General features: G+C 38.5%; 1 protein-coding gene across 21 annotated transcripts in view; it reads left to right on the forward strand.

The window, feature by feature from the left end:
* ERC2 (ELKS/RAB6-interacting/CAST family member 2) overlaps nucleotides 1-18,244 on the forward strand; it is an 829,921-nt gene that overhangs the window by 605,865 nt on the left and 205,812 nt on the right. For 16 of the 21 annotated variants that reach the window (XM_074957759.1, XM_074957756.1, XM_074957751.1 and 13 more), the window contains 2 exons: nucleotides 4,409-4,556; nucleotides 5,724-5,843. In XM_074957759.1, coding sequence (XP_074813860.1) covers nucleotides 4,409-4,556; nucleotides 5,724-5,843 — 268 coding nt within the window. The remainder of the gene's footprint in view (nucleotides 1-4,408; nucleotides 4,557-5,723; nucleotides 5,844-18,244) is intronic. The other 5 variants (XM_074957761.1, XM_074957769.1, XM_074957770.1 and 2 more) reach the window with 1 other exon arrangement.

Raw genomic sequence — 18,244 nt, forward strand, 5'->3', positions numbered from 1 at the left:
CTGTATCTGCAAAAAGAAAAGGAGTACTTGTGGCACCTTAGAGACTAACAAATTTATTTGAGCATAAGCTTTCGTAAGCTACAGCTTACTTCATCGGATGCATGCAGTGGAAAATACAGTGGGGAGATTTTATATACACAGAGAATATGAAACAATGGGTGTTACCATACACACTGTAAGGAGAGCGATCAGGTAAGGTGAGCTATAACCATCAGGAGAGCGAGGGGCGGAGGGGAAACTTTTGTAGTGATAATCAAGGTGGGCCATTTCCAGCAGTTGACAAGAACGTGTGAGGAACAGTAGGTGGGGGGGAATAAACATGGGGAAATAGTTTTACTGTGTGTAATGACACATCCACTCCTAGTCTTTATTCAAGCCTAAGTTAATTGTATCCAGTTTGCAAATTAATTCCAATTCAGCAGTCTCTTGTTGGAGTCTGTTTTTGAAGTTTTTTTGTTGAAGAATTGCCACTTTTAGGTCTGTAATCAAGTGACCAAAGAGATTGAAGTGTTCTCCGATTGGTTTTTGAATGTTATAATTCTTGACATCTGATTTGTGTCCATTTATTCTTTTACGTAGAGACTGTCCAGTTTGGTCAATATACATGGCAGAGGGGCATTACTGGCACATGATGGCATATATCCCATTGGTAGATGTGCAGGTGAACGAGCCTCTGATAGTGTGGCTGATGTGATTAGGCCCTATGATGGTGTCCCCTGAATAGATCTGTGGACACAGTTGGCAACGGGCTTTGTTGCAAGGATAGGTTCCTGGGTTAGTGTTTTTGTTGTGTGGTTTGTGGTTGCTGGTGAGTATTTGCTTCAGATTGGGGGGCTGTCTGTAAGCAAGGACTGGCCTGTCTCCCAAGGTGTGTGAGAGTGATGGGTCGTCGTTCAGGATAGGTTGTAGATCCTTGATGATGCGTTGGAGAGGTTTTAGTTGGCGGCTGAAGGTGATGGCTAGTGGCGTTCTGTTATTTTCTTTGTTGGGCCTGTCCTGTAGTAGGTGACTTCTGGGTACTCTTCTGGCTCTGTCAATCTGTTTCTTCACTTCAGCAGGTGGGTATTGTAGTTGAAAGAATGCTTGATAGAGATTTTGTAGGTGTTTGCCTCTGTCTGAGGGGTTGGAGCAAATGCGGTTGTATCGTAGAGCTTGGCCGTAGACAATGGATCGTGTGGTGTGGTCTGGATGAAAGCTGGAGGCATGTAGGTAGGAATAGTGGTCAGTAGGTTTCCAGTATAGGGTGGAGTTTATGTGACCATCGCTTATTAGCACCGTAGTGTCCAGGAAGTGGATCTCTTGTGTGGACTGGTCCAGACTAAAGTTGATGGTGGTAAAACTATTTCCCCATGATTATTCCACCCCCCTCCCCCCCCGCCCACTGTTCCTCACACATTCTTGTCAACTGCTGGAAATGACCCACCTTGATTATCACTACAAAATGTCCCCCCCCCTTGTTACAGTGTGTATGGTAACACCCATTGTTTCATGTTCTCTGTGTATATAAAATCTCCCCACTGTATTTTCCACTGCATGCATCCGATGAAGTGAGCTGTAGCTCACGAAAACTTATGCTCAAATAAATTTGTTAGTCTCTAAGGTGCCACAAGTACTCCTTTTCTTTTAATGTTAACCCTGTATTTTTTGTGCATGTTTTGAGAGGTTAACAGAAAATAGTTGACACTGAGAGCAAGGGTATGCATGGAGTTGGGGATCAAGATTTTTGGGGTTTTTAGATTGTAAAAAAATTGTCAATGCCTTGCAACCCCCTTAGATTGCCTTTCATACCCCTGTGTGTATGTGGGAGACATAACCCATTGGTTATGAAACACTGCTGTAGGTCTGCATGTCTGGGTGTCCACTGAGTTGGAGGACCCAGAGTGCAGACTTGGCAACATTTTTTGGATTGCTCCCTTGATATTCAGAAGATTTTTTGTGTACCCATCTGCTTCTTAAAAGTGGAGTTGTATAGTGTTACAAATCCACACACTTCTATGGTCTCAAGTACATATGGCATTTTTGGCAGGTAGAAAAATAAAGACAAATATGAGTAAATCTAAGTGTCAGTTGTCTGAATGCTACCAAATTTACCAGGACCTGTGACTGCCCTTGCTCTCTATTCAGATTTGGGGCCTCACTGCCAGTTTAATTCTGGAGGAAATATAAAGATTCACTACAGCAGCTTATTTGGTTTCCTTAGCAGTTGACAAAAAATTATCCCTTGATGTTGACCTAACATTTTCATTCTCCACATGATTCTTTGAGAGAGTCCTCTTCTTTTACAGCTGGGTAAACTCTGTATTACACTTAGTAAAATATGACAATGTAGCAACTGAAAATTTGAAATCCACCAGCTGGCAAATATATAAAGTGAAACCTACTAGAGAATATGCAACTGTATCTACATATCTTAACTTCTAACTTAACCAGATTTAAGAACCACTGGGAAATCAGCGATATGGCCATCTAGTCTGTACTCAGCCTGCTTTTGTTAGGTTTCTATTCTGACCATTCTGTGAACTTTTGCAACTGCACATCCAAACAGTGATTATATATTCTAATTCCTATTAGAAGTTCTAGGTATGGTATAACTTGATCTTCATCTGATGTATCTACTTTAATAGCAACAAATAATAAAATGGCTTTGAGCCCATTAGCATTAATGTAGTAAAGCAGTGCACATTTTTATTCTAGCTGTCCTGAAAGCAAGACTAATACAGCAAAAGCCGCCTTAAAGGATTATTCAAGATACTGACAAAAATTGCTTGCTCAATGGAAGCTAATGAAAAAAACTGACTATTTCAGAAATATTCTTTTAGTTAACATAAACCTTTGGACATTATGGCCAATTTTTGCTTGTAATTTTAGTTATGTATGGTAGTAAAAATGTCTGTTATCAACTGAACAATCAAATCATTAAGCTTAGCTAGTTTCATGTAATCACATATTTTGTGATTAATAATAATAATAATAATTATAAAACTAAGCTTTCTAATGTCACTTTGTACTTAAACAAAGACTGTTAGAGAAATATGGCATCCTTCTATGCACGATTTGTAAAAAATAGAATTAAAAACAAAGAAACTTTGATTATAATGAACAGGCAGAATAATAAATGAGAATTTTAAGTCTATGTATAAAATGCAATTGTTTATCTAAAATTAATCCATATCTCATAACTTTGAGAGCAGAATATATGAGTTGTTTTTCTTTGGCTCCACCAGAAATATTGTCCTCTAAATATTTACGTTAATACATTAGAAACTTTGAAATAAAAGTGATATAGCTCTCTTGACATTTTTGCTGGTAAGCTTGGAGGCTATAAAAATTCCAGCCTCTTAGCTTACCTTGACTATATGAAGTTCATGAGCCATATTCTTACAGCTATTAACAGGTGGAGTTTAGGGTTAATGTATGACTCATTTATCTGTGTTTATTTTTTCTCATGATTGATCTTACGTATTTCTGGAGGAAGACCTAAGCCATAATGTATTCTATTCTGAAAGCTTTTACATACTATGTGTTTTTTCTGAGCTGGAATATTTTGTTTCTCTCATTGCACACATTACACAAATCTAATACATTCTTCTTATTATTTAAGAAACTAAGGGAAAAATTGCTGTCTTGACTTCAAGGATGCTTAGGAATGTAAGTGGGAGTAAGACCGTTCCACATCCCTTCATGACTCCCTGCATCTCCATTGCAGGATTATTTTAATTAATGCCATGGTTGGCAAATGCAAATGGCTCCAAAGCATGGATTAAGAGGAAGGAGGAGTGAGAGAAGGAGAGGGAGTAACCCTGAAGTCCATGTTTCATCATTTTCACTTTTTGCCAGAAATTACTCTTATATTATGGTACTCACTGATGATTTAAAAACAGATCCTGCTTGATGCTTATAAATAATAGGAAAATGTTGAGTAAATGAGAGGGAGGTCCAGACACCTGTCATTTGTGTGGTGAAATCTCCAAGAGGCAGAGACAAAGAACTGATTGGAAAAATATATTTAATTTGTAGCATTTAAGTCTTTATTGTTAGATATTTCTAATATGAATTTTTAGTGACAAGTTTACTTGGATTAACCAAAGTGTGTTTTAAAACTATATGCCCAAGACTGTTTCTAACATGACAGAATTCAAAGAAACGTTTCTAAAAATTGCATTGTATAATGTACTACATGTATTCAGCTAAATGTCATGTGAAATATTTGGATGAAGAGAGAGCCCATTCTGTTAATTTGTTGGCACATAGCCTTTTCATGATTTCATGACACCTGCCACAGTTTGCAACTGGATGACTATTCAAAGTATAAATGATTTTTCAATTATCACCTACAAGAAATATTCTGCTGTGTTTTCTGATTTATTTAAATGAGAAACAATAGCATTTTTTAATTTTATTTTATCAGGCAGGAAGCACTGCTTGCTGCAATCAGTGAAAAAGATGCAAACATAGCCTTGCTTGAACTGTCTGCTTCAAAGAAGAAGAAGACTCAAGAGGAAGTAATGGCTCTTAAACGAGAGAAAGACAGATTAGTACATCAGTTAAAACAACAGGTGGGAGAACATTCATTTTACTCTTCTATTGGGGGCTGCGGCTTGGTGGTATTTTCATTTTCACTGTTTTATTCTAACCTCATATTGAAAGTCTTCAAGCCAAGCCTACCTTGTGTCAGCAGCTGTGCAATGTAGGGTAAGAATAGTGTAAATGTTGCCATACTATTACTTAACTGATGGCTGCTTAGTATTTAGATGCATGTTTGCTTGGCTCATGTTATATGCAGCCAACACACTTTCTGTTTTCCCTCTTCCATAAAAGCTACCACCTTCATCATCACAAAAGACATCAAAGAGCAGATGCATCGCTTCGAACCTGTTTAGATATGTGTACATTTGTAGTAAGTAGTTATTTGTTCAGAAGGTTCCATGTTTTCTGAGAGGTTATCTGGAAATCAAATTGTGATTAAAACAAACCCCCAAATTAATAAAAATACTTTTATCTTTGTTTTTATAAATACATTGTAGCAGATGAATGCTTAGTTATAGGCTCTAGAAATAAGTTTTGCTATATGAAAAACTCTGTAAATGTCATTTTATTTTCTATCTTACAAATGAGGAAAATCACCACAGTAAGCAGCATACAGTATCTATGGACATCTTCACTGACTAATTTCAATAATGTGAACACACACTGTACACTGACTACTCTCTGATTTTGTCACAGCACTTGTAGGTACTATAGGCTCAATAGCAAGCAAGTGAGGGAAGGATGCTCAGATAACCTAAGTAGTAACTATCTGTGTCGTGTGTCATATGAGCATGTTGTCAAACACCTTCTCTAGTAATGCTGAGCAAAGAGATGAGAAGGATGTTTTCAGATTGTGACTGGTAGATAGTGTTGTATTTGGTGTTTTCCTTTGTTTGGTAGTGTCATCATTGAGTTTTGTGATTGTTACCTGAGAAGCAGGAAAATATCACAAGGCAAAGTCATGCTAGTCCCTTCAGCCTCTCAAAGTAATCAATCAGTGGGTCATTTCACAGGTGAGCATGCCATGTTAATACTGTAGTTAGACAATGTTATGATTCTTTATTCTGAACCATACATTGCATACTGTAGGTTTTCATTCACTCAGCAACAGAAAATTAAGGAAAACCCTTGCTTCTTAGCTAAGTTCCCTGTAGCTCTGACCTCATGCACCTAATCATTATAGCTTTTTCCCACAGGTCTATAGAAATAGGAAACAGCCCCTGAGCATGAACATATCATCCATTTGTGATGCTGACTTCATCACAGACATTGCTGCCAAGTACCTGGGTTCCAGCCATGATGCACATATGTCTCAGGTCAGTCAGCTATTTAGGAGACATTTCAGCCAATACCATATACCCAGTAGATACATCAACATTTGTGCTTTTTCATTCTTTTCATTTATTGATCCCAGGATTTTCCATGCTGCAGCCAAGCAGCGTGGATTCAAACAATGGTAGTCTCTTTCTTTCTTTCTTTCTTTCTTTCTTTCTTTCTTTCTTTCTTTTTGTTAGATGATAGTAGATATTTCCTGTGACCACTTCAGATCAGTCCCTTCTTTCCTTCTCCTTCATCTTTCCTGTCTGAAGAGTGAAACAATAGAGCACCGTACCTTTACAGTGTCCATCAACGATATTTCTGAAATGCACTGTAGATATCTATACACCTATTGGAGTATCTCTCTTCAACTGATTTCTGTGAAGTTTGCAAAACATCCATAATTTCCTTCAGCCACAGTGTAGGAACAGATATTAGCAAGAAGAAGAGAAGCATTATTTTGGATATTTTAGGTTAGAAACTTAACCAAGTACTACATGCTACTTCACTACTTATAGCTTTAATACACATAAAATTGATGCCAAAATTACCTCATTTTATTGTCCTGGACATCTCAAGAAGAAAAAGAAAATACCGTGAATGTGGCTTAACTAGGCTGCAACTTTATTAAGTAAAACATCTGGGAATCCTCTGAAAATAACTTGTCCAGTGTAGGTCATCCTTCCTTCTGTAATGTGTGTGATCTGGGGGAGGGCTGATATCAGTCCTCATTGCTGGTTACCACTACCCTCTCCTCATGCAAGATTTAAGGGTATAGGGAAAGGCGGTCGTCTCCTTGCTGTATTGGACATTAGAAACCCTGACCCTGTTCCCCATCTTTTTTAGGAGATGCCTTCTCCTAATCTGCTTCCAATTCTGATTTATCAGGGGAACCAGACCCTATTGAATAATTAACTATGATGGGCATCTGCCAAGTAGTGACAACATTAATTTTACAAGCTAACCTATCCCTGATGGCTGAGAAGAGAGAGGGTGGCAAAACCAAACAAAATGGAAAAAAAAAAACCTAACAAAAAATAAAATGAAAACACCCTGCCCAGGCCAATCTGGCAGTGAAGGAAATACTCCTTTCCAGAGCAGAAAGGTGATTATATGATGCCAAATAGCAAGGCTCCAAAACCCAGTCCTACTCTAGTCCCGAGTGAGGGAGCTTTTTCGTTCAAGGCACACAGGATGGCATCTCAAGCAGGGGGACAGGCCTGTAAGACCTCCCATTGGGTGCACAAGAGCTAATAGGCTTACGCTATACTCCTCTGTCTAGTCAATCAGCCAAGGAGCACCCCTCCTCAAGCCCACAAGGAAGCTGGGTGCCCATGGGGGGCGTAGAGGAGGTCAGTCCTTGAAGTGACCAACTCCCCCCGCCCATACTAGCTCAGAGAAAGCTTCCTCATCAGTGAGGCTGCAGTGAGAGTGGTAATGGGGGGACAGGTTTGCTTGGGCACCCACTATAAATAGACTGAAGAGGTGTCGCTGAGAATCTCTTTAGCAGAACAAAGAGTAGACTTTTTTTGTTTCACAAAGCAACATCAGTAGGTGAGAGCAAATGAGGTTAGAAATGGGTAATTTAAGGGTTCCAGTGCCTAGACTGTCTTTGCTCACAGGGAGTTTTCAGCTTCTGCCTTTTATGGTACTGTGTTCATTTCCTGTACAGGAATTCAGCCATAGCTTGGGTAGCAAAGAATTTATCTCCATATTGTATTGCTGCATGATCTACAATGTTCTGGTTATATCAATTATTTTGCAGGAGATTTCTTCATAACACTCATGCCACACTGGTACTTTCTGTTGTGCACCAGTATAAATAGAAATGTTTCTTTTTTCCCTTCTTTTTTATACCTTCCAATGGGAACCTTTGTGCTGCTCTCCAGGTTTTGGTCTAATGAACGCTAACTTTTTACTCTTCTCTGCTGAACTGCCTCTCATTTTACCTTCCAGTTAGACACATTTTACTATTACTGCTCCAAAAGAGAAAACAATAGTCATGTAATAAAAGCAGCAGCCCTCCCATATCCCTTCTAGATACTGACATGTGGTATGAATCAGGTACCAGGGGATAATTACCAATCTCCTGTTTAAAACAGAATAGCTGATTTGTAATGATTCCAAAATGATATTACAGTTAGCACTCCCATTTACATCTCTGTTTTCAAAGATTAGTAACTTTAGCAAGCAAATAATCTGGCTCTCTGTCAGGAGGTGGTTTATCTTTTAAAACTATAGACATTTATTTGGCCTTTTTGTGACTGACTTAAGAAAATACTGTTTGAATCAGCTGTTATTTTGAAAGCATCAACTATAGGCAAATCAGCTCAGCCTAAATAAAAACTGTCCTGAAACTTTGCCCAAAGTTCAAGATGCACCATTATATATCTCAGACCTGTTTCATTAGTTTTCTGCTTTCATTGCCATATTCTAAGGCTGGGGTCTCTTTCTTTCTGTCTCGCAAACATTCCCTGGCCCTGCTGTTGTCTGCTCCGGTGGCAGCCCAGAATGCATAACACATGAGAGAAACTCTTGTGTTCTGAAGTCTCCAAACCACATTTCATTCTGGGGCATCACAAATGGTGAAGCCTCAAAGTGAACAACATTGTGCACTGGGAGATGTGGAACCTAGCATGCCAGTCTGTTATACTGTCACTGAAGAATGATTGCAGTGTCTCAGAAAGTCCGGATGCTACTGGTAGGGAAGGCCACAGTAACGTCTCTCTGGAAACTCCTGTTGTTTTTAATGGAGATGGGAAGTTGAAGTGTCTCATTTAGGAAATTCCTGTTTTTGATGGGCCACAGAGATCCTAAACTTCCGTCAAAGAAATCTGCCCTGGGAGCGGGGAAAACCATAGAGGGTGATAAGAAGGAGGACTGTAATTCCCCCCTGCCTTTCCCAACGAATCTTAATGATTCGTATGAGGAGCCCTGGAATATCCTCCTGAAATCTCAAAGTTTTTAGTGGGGGAACAGGGGACAGTCCTGTTGATGGGGATGAGATCCCCAGATTCTTTGATAAGGAGAAAATGCTGAAGCTTCCCTCCTAAAACCTCTGCCAGCAGGAGAGAGGGCCAAGGAGTTTTCCCAATATGTTCTGATCTGGGTTAGGCCTATGGAGGTAGGGTGTGAGGGAAGGGTCATAGAACTTTGGTGGGGAGACCTCAAAATATTTAGCATCTCCAAAGATTGATTTAAAATGTCTAGGTGCTTATCTGGCAGGAACATCTAAACATTTGCAAATTCGCCTACTGCTGCCGAAAACACTATACAGCAGGATCTGGTACTCCCACAGTGTGTATTCATATAGGCATCCAAGATCTGCTTCATATTTAAAGAGATATGGGACAGTATGTAGTAGATTTTTATTATTGTGTTTTAACAGTTCAAGAGGTCAACTCTATTAAACTCAGTGGAGTAACCCAATGTATTGAGGTTTCTCATAGAGTTTTATTGTGATTGGATTAACGCCAAAAAAACAGATTCTATCACAGTGCTGTAATGCATCGCAGATTTACACTGAGATTGAATTGCCTAAATGCAAATGTGTCTGGATTTACCACAGGCTTACACTGTGATAAACTGCTCTAATTGCTGTGATAGAGTCCTAAAGCATCATGGTGTATTTAGTACTTCAGATGGAAGCAGATTGGCTCTCCACAACACTTCTGCAAGATAGTTTCAAAAGAACATTAAGGGTGTACCACAAACTGATGAAAGCACAGAAATTCCCCTGTGACGGAGAAAAGTACCATATGGTTTTCAATAGCTAGGCATAACCGGGCAGCACCTGAACAGCTTTCTTAATCAGCCCCATTGTGCCTCGGAGGCCATATGTTATGCTTCCACCTTAACGATGAATTTCCTTCCTTTTGTCAGTCTGTGTCATAACCTTAACGTTATTTAATGGCTTTTATTTTCAATGTGAATTGTGTTATAACCAAGTCAATTCTTAGTTAAAAAAAAAAACTGGAGAAAAACATTTACTTCCCATGTATGATAGTTTAGCCAGCTGCACCCTTTTCTTTTATTGAAGTTTCATCCATATGTCGTCTTCAGTGCAAGTATTTGTCTGTTTGCAATACTTCAGAAAAGCAAATTTCTACATAACTCATAATTAGAGCCAGGGTTTTTTTTTTTAAGACATATAGTTGCACACACAAAATGCTTTCAAAATTTTACATACTGTTTAAGAACATATTCAATTAAAAAACAAAACCAAGAAAAAAACAACAGAAAATTGTGCAAGCAGATTGATTATGGTAATTTGCATGTATAATTGCACTATTTGCATGTAGAATCATAGAAGAATCATAGGAGATTAGGGTTGGAGGAGACCTCAGGAAGTCATCTAGTCCAACCTTGTCCTCAAAGTAGAACCAACCTCAACTAAATCATCCCAGCCAGGGCTTTGTCAAGCTGGGCTTTGAAAACCTCTATGGATAGAGATTCTACCACCTCCATAGGTAACCCATTCCAGTGCCTCACCACCCTCCTACTGAAATAGTTTTTCTTTATATCCAACCCCGACCTCCCCCACTGCAACTTGAGACCATTTCTCCTTGTTCTGTCATCTGCCAGCACTGAGAACAGCCTAGCTCCATCCTCTTTGGAACCTCCCTTCAGGTAGTTGAAGGCTGCTATCAAATCGCCCCTCACTCTTCTCTTCTGTAGATTAAATAAGCCCAGTTCCCTCAGCCTCTCCTCATAAGTCATGTGCCCCAGCCCCCTAATCATTTTTCTTGCCCTCCACTGGCCTCTCTCCAATTTGTCCACATCCTTTCTGTAGTGGGGGGCCCAAAACTGGACGCAATACTCCAGATGTGGCCTCACCAGTGCCGAATAGAGGGGAGTAATCACTTCCCTCGATCTGCTGGCAATGCTCCTACTAATGCAGCCCAATATGCCATTAGCCTTCTTGGCAACAAGGGCACAGTGTTAACTAATATCCAGCTTCTTGTCCACTGTAATCCCCAGGTCCTTTTCTGCAGAACTGCTGCGTAGCCAGTCGGTCCCCAGCCTGTAGCAGTGCATGGGATTCTTCCATTCTAAGTGCAGGACTCTGCACTTGTCCTTGTTGAACCTCATCAGATTTCTTTTGGCCCAATCCTCCAATTTGTCAAGGTCACTCTGGACCCTATCCCTACCCTCCAGCGTATCTACCTCTCCCTCCAGCTTAGTGTCATCTATGAACTTGCTGAGGGTGCAATCCATCCTAACATTGAGATCATTAATGAAGATGTTGAACCGACCAGTGGGGCACTCCGCTTGACACCAACTACCAACTGGATTGAGCCCTTGATCACTACCTGTTGAGCCCGACGATCTAGCCACCTTTCTATCCACCTTATAGTCCATTCATCCTATCCACACTTTTCTAACTTGCTGGCAAGAATACTGTGGGAGACTGTATCAAAAGCTTTACTAAAGTCAAGATATATCACATCCACCGCTTTCCCCATATCCACAGAGCCAGTTATCTCCTCATAGAAGGCAATCAGGTTGGTCAGGCATGACTTGCCCTTGGTGAATCCATGTTGGATCTGCTCCATGATTTTTCCAGGGACTGAGTTGAGGATGTAGTTCCCTGGATTCTTCTTCCCTTTTTTAAAGGTGGGCACTATATTTGCCTTTTTCCAATCATCTGGGACCTCCCCCAATCACTATGATTTTTCAAAGATAATGGCCAATAGCTTTGCAATCACATCAGCCAGCTCCCTCAGCACCCTCAGATGCATTAGATCCGGCCCCATGGACTTGTGCATGTCCAGCTTTTCTAAATAGTCCTTAATCTGTTCTTTCAGTGCTCAGGGCTGCTCTCCTCCTCCCCATACATGTACTGTCACACTAATTATGTGTGTGAAATAGGTGGGCCTTATGTGCATAACGCCCTCGTTAATATCTGTTCTAATATTTAATTTTAAAAATCATTTATTTAGGGTTGTGGGATTATTATTATCAATAAGTATTATTTATTATTTATCATCATCCTGGCTAGGAGGAAGAGATTAAAACCCATTAAAATTCAAGCACAGTTACAGTAAATAAATAAATAAATAAATAAATAAAGTGATCTAGCTCAAATGGATTTTGTACACTTTCTGAATTATACCTGCTGTCAGAAAGAACTCAGTTTGACTTTCAGATTCCAATTTGATTTTGCAATTAGAAACACCTAATATTGTTTGTAAATTGAGTAAAATTGGCTTTGGAAACTGTTGAAAGCCAATAGACACCCAACTTGCAAAATCTGTTTTTCCATATTCACTTTTTAGGTGATAACCATGCTTTAAAATCAAATGATAAAAATAAAGGCTACATTTTAAAAGAAAGATTTGTGCGTTGTCTTTTCAAATATCTCTATCAGTTCAATAATAATTTTTTTCAATTGACAAATTTACTGATTTGTGATGAAAGTGGCAGTTGGCAAAGCAAATCGTAAGTGCAAGCTAAACTAAAAGTAAATAAAACAAGTTATAGAATATTTATGCTTAGAGGACTTCATTGCAAATTTCACATCTTTGGTGGTTTTTTAAATATATAGGGCCAAATTATGGCTCTTAGACCGATGTGGTGGGCTGTCTCTCTGACTAGTCAAAATACTCCAGTGGTAGTGCAGACTTAATGCTTCCAATCATACTAGCTCAGCAGCAGGAGTTGCTAGACCTCTACAAAAATGTAACATTTACCATGCTAGGCAGTGAATGGAACCCCAACCCACATAGGCATACCCTTTCTGTGTAGTGAAGCAATAGCTTGTCATGTCTCCTTGCACGCAAGAAGCACAAGCGACCCCTAAATACTTGAAATAAAGTAAGTGTTTGCATAAACAAATGAGAATATTACAACACATTGCAAATCTATGGACTGATATGAATGGAGACACATATTGAAGATCAAGATATTATTTTATGCCTAAACTCGTCATAAAATGTGTAATACACACACAGAATCTTGCTGAGATAGTCCATTTAAAAGACCAGTGAATGTCTGTGTTCCAGAAAATGCATTTGTTTATAACAGGTCTCTCTGTATTATGTAGTTTTGATAACTGTAGATAGGTTGCTTAACTTCTCTGTGCCACAATTTACCCATCTGCAGAAACAGGGATAATAATGTTCACCCAATTGGTGCACTTTGAGATCTTTGGCTGGCAGATGCCACCATTTAAGTGCAATGAATTATAGATAGTTATTATAGAGCTGAAACCAAATATTCGTTATGTGGGAGTTTAAATCAAAGTGAAGCACAGTGAAACACCAACAACTGAACAATTAGGATCATTCTGAGTGTTTTACATGTGTATACTAATGATGAATGCTTGATAGGCCTCAAACACAATGTTTGTGTGAGGTTTAAAAGAGCTTTCAGAAATAAAGTATTAACCCACCACTAGGGCTGTGGTTGACTGCTTGTATAATATGTCTAATCATCCTAGCAAGGATTCCTTTTGAGTATTCAGAGATAGTTATTGTTAGTGACATTTGTACAATGATGCAACCCTTCATGAAATAATTAACCTAAAGCCCATTATTAAAAAAATCTCAAGGGATTTTTTTTAAGAACAGAAGATATTCAATGTTCCTGATCTATCCTGATCTCAGATACTGTGAGTAAATTTCCCAGTTGTCTCTTTACGCTTTTGGGATGTTCAGCCAAAAACGTAAGTGGAATTGGCCAAATTGAGAGGTTTTCCAACTCCTTGAGAGCATTTTATTCTTCTTCTCCAAACAAGAAATTAGAAACCTTTCCAACATTTTTGAGACTGCAGGTGTATGGGATACTCTGGCCAGAGGCAAAACTGGTGTTTGGCAGTGTTCTCTAATCTATTAGTTCATTGCTTCATATTTCAGCACATGAACATATTGCTGATGGAACAGACAGTGTGAGAACCAATCAAGGAACCTGTAATATCGCAACAATGTTAACTGCTAGCAATGTTTTCTCTTTCAAGCAATCCATGGAAGTGTTTCTTACTATGAGCTAGAGCTGGTATATGTGCAAATAGTGCTTACAGCAACACCAGAGAAAAATGAAAGAAACGTGTTGCATTATACAGCTTAAGTACATAACAAATAGTGTTAATGTGACATTAATGGGGTGAAATCAAGAACTCAAGTCAGGAAATTCCATAAATTAGGGTTTTTCTTGCAGCATTCATTCAGCTATATTGCATACATCCTGTATATTTTATTATATGTATCAGAAATATAAATAGTAATAGTATATTTACATTTAACAAGGAAAACAGGAATAGAAATTGCTACAAATGTGTGATGTGACCAAGTTAGTGTTGTAGTTCAAAACATAATTTTTTGGAATTTCAGACGCCTGGGGTCTGCATTTTGAAACTTTAATGGTACATTAATGCTACTTTATCGGATTTAATTTTCCTAATTTTTAGGGAATGAGGGGACAAAATACCAAGTGTTGCTTTCTTACATCCTCTGCAGAGATCACCAGTTGCAATCTTATCCCGCTTTATTACTTGCAAGCAGAATGCACTTTTGTGTATGCTCTTTAAAATTTGGCCCTTAATGACTTTTTTGTCTCAGTTTCCTCATCAGTCAAATGGAGACAGCAATTAATTATGTCACAGAGTTGTTGATAAATTAAATTAATGTGTGTAAAGTTCTTTAAGTTCCTCAGGTTGAAGATGTTATAGAAATGAAAAGTATTACTCCTATTATTATCATCATCCCAGATCTTTATTAGAGGAGGACTTGGCAAACTGTTGGACCCTAGTCTCCATAATTTTTCATCAGGGGCTTGTAAGGAAATGCATATATTTGCTATAATCTTTCATTTCTTTTGAAAGTGATGTAATTCTTATTTTAAAGTGGTTGAAATTTTTGTGAACAATAGCCAACTCTTCCTCGCCTCAAACTAAGTATATTTCGTGAAAGAAACTGACTCTTTTCAGTATTTTTCTCACAAAAAAAGTTTAAATAATGTTAGCTATGACACAAACTAACAAAATCAAAGAAATTTAGCAATACATTGGGGTGAATTTTCAAAACAGTGCATGGTGTGTGCATTTAACCAACCAAAAACTTCACTGGGAGTTATATTGTCCAATTTTACTCTTACCAAAGTCAGTGGATGTTTTGCTGTTGACTCCATTGTGTCGGGACAGGATGGGTTTCCAAGTGAACTGATATTCTTGGTCATAATTATATACACATCTGGGACCTTTGTAATGCCAGGATACAATGTTGAAAGTTAAAGATCAAAGTCCATATTTTCAACCAGCCTCTCCAGTTGCAGGCATATCTGTTCACAGCGCTTGAAAACAAGAACTGAATGTGGAAATCAGTATTTGCAGTATTTACTCGAGCGTCTCCAATCTTTCTGTCATAGTAACAGTATCTTATATTATGAAAATGTCAAGATGTGTATTACTAACTGATACAACTACTTGATGTTATTGCTGTAACCTTTATTCTCCCTTCCACTTACGTTTGTTATTATCATTTATAATAGTGGCCTTAATTCAGCAGTCTTTAAGCCTATGCCTGCCTTTAAGCACATGAGTAGTCCCACAAACTTACTTTCTAATATTTTTTATTTTTCTCAGTCATGAAGTTTTCTTGTCACTAATGTTACTCACATTCCAGGGTGCACTGTATTTTACTTTGTTTTATTATGGTTGGCTTGTTTTAAATGATGTTCAAATCTTTGTAATATATTAGTCCATCATGTACATCAATCCTAGAATACCTGTTCATGGTTACAGAGTAGCAGCCGTGTTAGTCTGTATTCACAAAAAGAAAAGGAGTACTTGTGGCACCTTAAAGACTAACAAATTTATTTGAGCATAAGCTTTTGTGAGCTACAGCTCACTTCATCGGATGCATTAAGCTTATGCTCAAATAAATTTGTTAGTCTCTAAGGTGCCACAAGTACTCCTTTTCTTTTTAGTTCATGGTTAGATCATATTTCCTGGTAATGCTAGTTACTTGAGAAGAGGTATTTAGGGACAGGGCTATGTTGAGAGAATATTAGTTACACCTTCTCAAGAGGTGTAGCAAGGGCTAGCCCTCCTCACAGTTTCCCCAGCACCTTTGGAAGTTGTATGTTTTGAAAGGCATAATATCTCCAGATGCACCTGCTTGGGTGTTGTGCCTCTTTCCCTCTTCAGTTCCACTCAGGCTCAGGAGTCATAACTGAGCCTTTCTACCAAATGTTCCACTGAGCTGAAAAAAAGCTTTTTTTCTCCCCTGCCTGGCATATAAACTGTGATGGCTGGGCCTTGTAGGAATTGTGGACCTAGTATGCAAGCCAACACACACTGTTTCTAGGCAGTCCTCCTTTAAAACGGATCACCACCTACTTTTCAGCATTGTGCTTATTGAGGGTCCTAAATCCTTGATGAGCTATAGAGATGTCTGGTGATAATCTTTTTCATTGGTGATCTTCTCAGTTTAAACTTGTGCTATAACTTCTGTACAGCCACAGCAGCTGCAATTAACTTTGTTCAAGCAAGTATTTCAAAATTAATTGAGGTTTAATGTATGTTTCCCTGGGCTAGCCAAAAGGCTGCTGTTTAGGCAGTCAACGGAAACTGGGAAGATGTAGCTTTTGGTTTGGCTGGAAGGATTGGGAAAGGATGTTACACGTCCCAAGTGTTACCATTTTTGCCCTGAAAATGAAAAACATTTGCATTATATTAAAAAAAAATCATGAATCTCCATTAAAATATATTTTTCTCCATGAGGCATTTATGAAGCATAAATGGAGAAATTCATTCAGGTCTATTATTAAGTTTTCAACTGTGATCAAGCTTAATGAAGGTAGGCTGTACTTTAGGTAGTGTCTATTTGATCTCAAATTTAGCTACCCCATTATACATTTAGTTTTAAAATGTCCCTGTGATATTGGACCAAACTATCACCACTGCAAAGAAGAACTGGTTATAGATAGAGTGCCTGAACAAAAAAAGCTAAGCATAGTGTTGTGATGTCTCTTTGCTCTCTCTCTCTTTGCCACCCATCTCTATTCTAATAAGCCAACAGTGGGTTGAAATTGATATTTCCTTTCTCAATTGTTTCTTGCCTACTAAGGAAAAAATCCAGTGCTTTCCACTTGGGTTGTATACTTTACATGGTGCAAGCAGGAGAGCTGAACCCAAAAATGAAACAGCAAAAATTCAGTGTATCATGCAGATTCTACAGAACATGGAAAGACAATTGGTGCTGTTAGCCATATAGTTGCAGCATTAAAGATCTTGGTTTGCTACTGTAGCTTCCGATTCATGTCTGTTTTTAAATAATTATTGTGGGGCATTATCCTTTTAATGAGTTATTTCCTGTCATTGTAAAATATCAAAAAAGAGACCTAAAACCTTATATTGCTTGTCTGCTTTTAGTAGGACCTGGCCTGAAATGTCCCCAGGCAGTTTCTATTCCAGAGCTTTAATTATGCTTTTTAGCCTACTTCTTTGTGTCTGTGTTCTTCCATACTTCTTTGTAATTACCAAGTTTAGTAGTGGGACTCAGACAGATACTTTTAGCATGACTTTAACCTATACATTACTGACTATGCTGTATTATTACAAGATATTTCCTGTGTATGAGTCATGCTGTTAATTCACAGAACTTGAAAAGGTTTAGAAAACGTGAGCTGCAAATGTAGTGAACCACAACAGAAAAATCAGGTGGACCATGTTCAGATCAGTATAACTTTATTCGATCACAAGTGTCATGAAAGTTGAAATTTGGCCTCAGTACTTCAGATAAGTGTTTACCTGTCACTTGAAATCGCAGTCTGTCTCAGTCTGCCAAGTTTCTAATATCCCAGCTGGTGTTTGTGACAGGACTATTACCCTTCAGCATTTAAAAGAGAGAGACTTATTAGGCACTCTGTCTTGTCTCAGGATAAGTCAGTCACATTTTGGAATATTGCATGGCAACAGGTGTCATGGCCATTAATATCAGTTAAATAGTATTTTATGCAGAGCTTATCTGCCACTGTTCAGCTATTTAAATGATCAAATCAGAGTCTCTGGCAGGGTCCACTAGGGGGGCAGAGGGAGGGAGGAAACCAATCCCATCTACTATCCATTCATCATTTCTAGCGATCTTGAATGGAAAGATTGGGCCTAACTTGCTTTCAGGTGGTTAGGCAGACAGACTGCTTTGCTCGAAGGTTTATTTATGCCATCCAGGCCTCTTCTGACTCATGCCATGTACTTCCCCCAGGATCTTTTCTGCATCACATACTTACTCTTTGAGCTCTACCCCATGACATACCTCGGTTTAACTTTCAAATTAGCAGTTAATTTAAAAAAAATCTGCAAACTGTTCCATCACTTTTTAAACAGCTAATTATTGTGGGCTCATTCTGCTTTTATTTCCTAGGATTTTTCTTGCATGATAAATTGTACTTCTATTTCTGG

Source organism: Natator depressus, chromosome 7 (genome assembly GCF_965152275.1).
Source record: "Natator depressus isolate rNatDep1 chromosome 7, rNatDep2.hap1, whole genome shotgun sequence".
Lineage (NCBI taxonomy): Eukaryota > Metazoa > Chordata > Testudines > Cheloniidae > Natator > Natator depressus.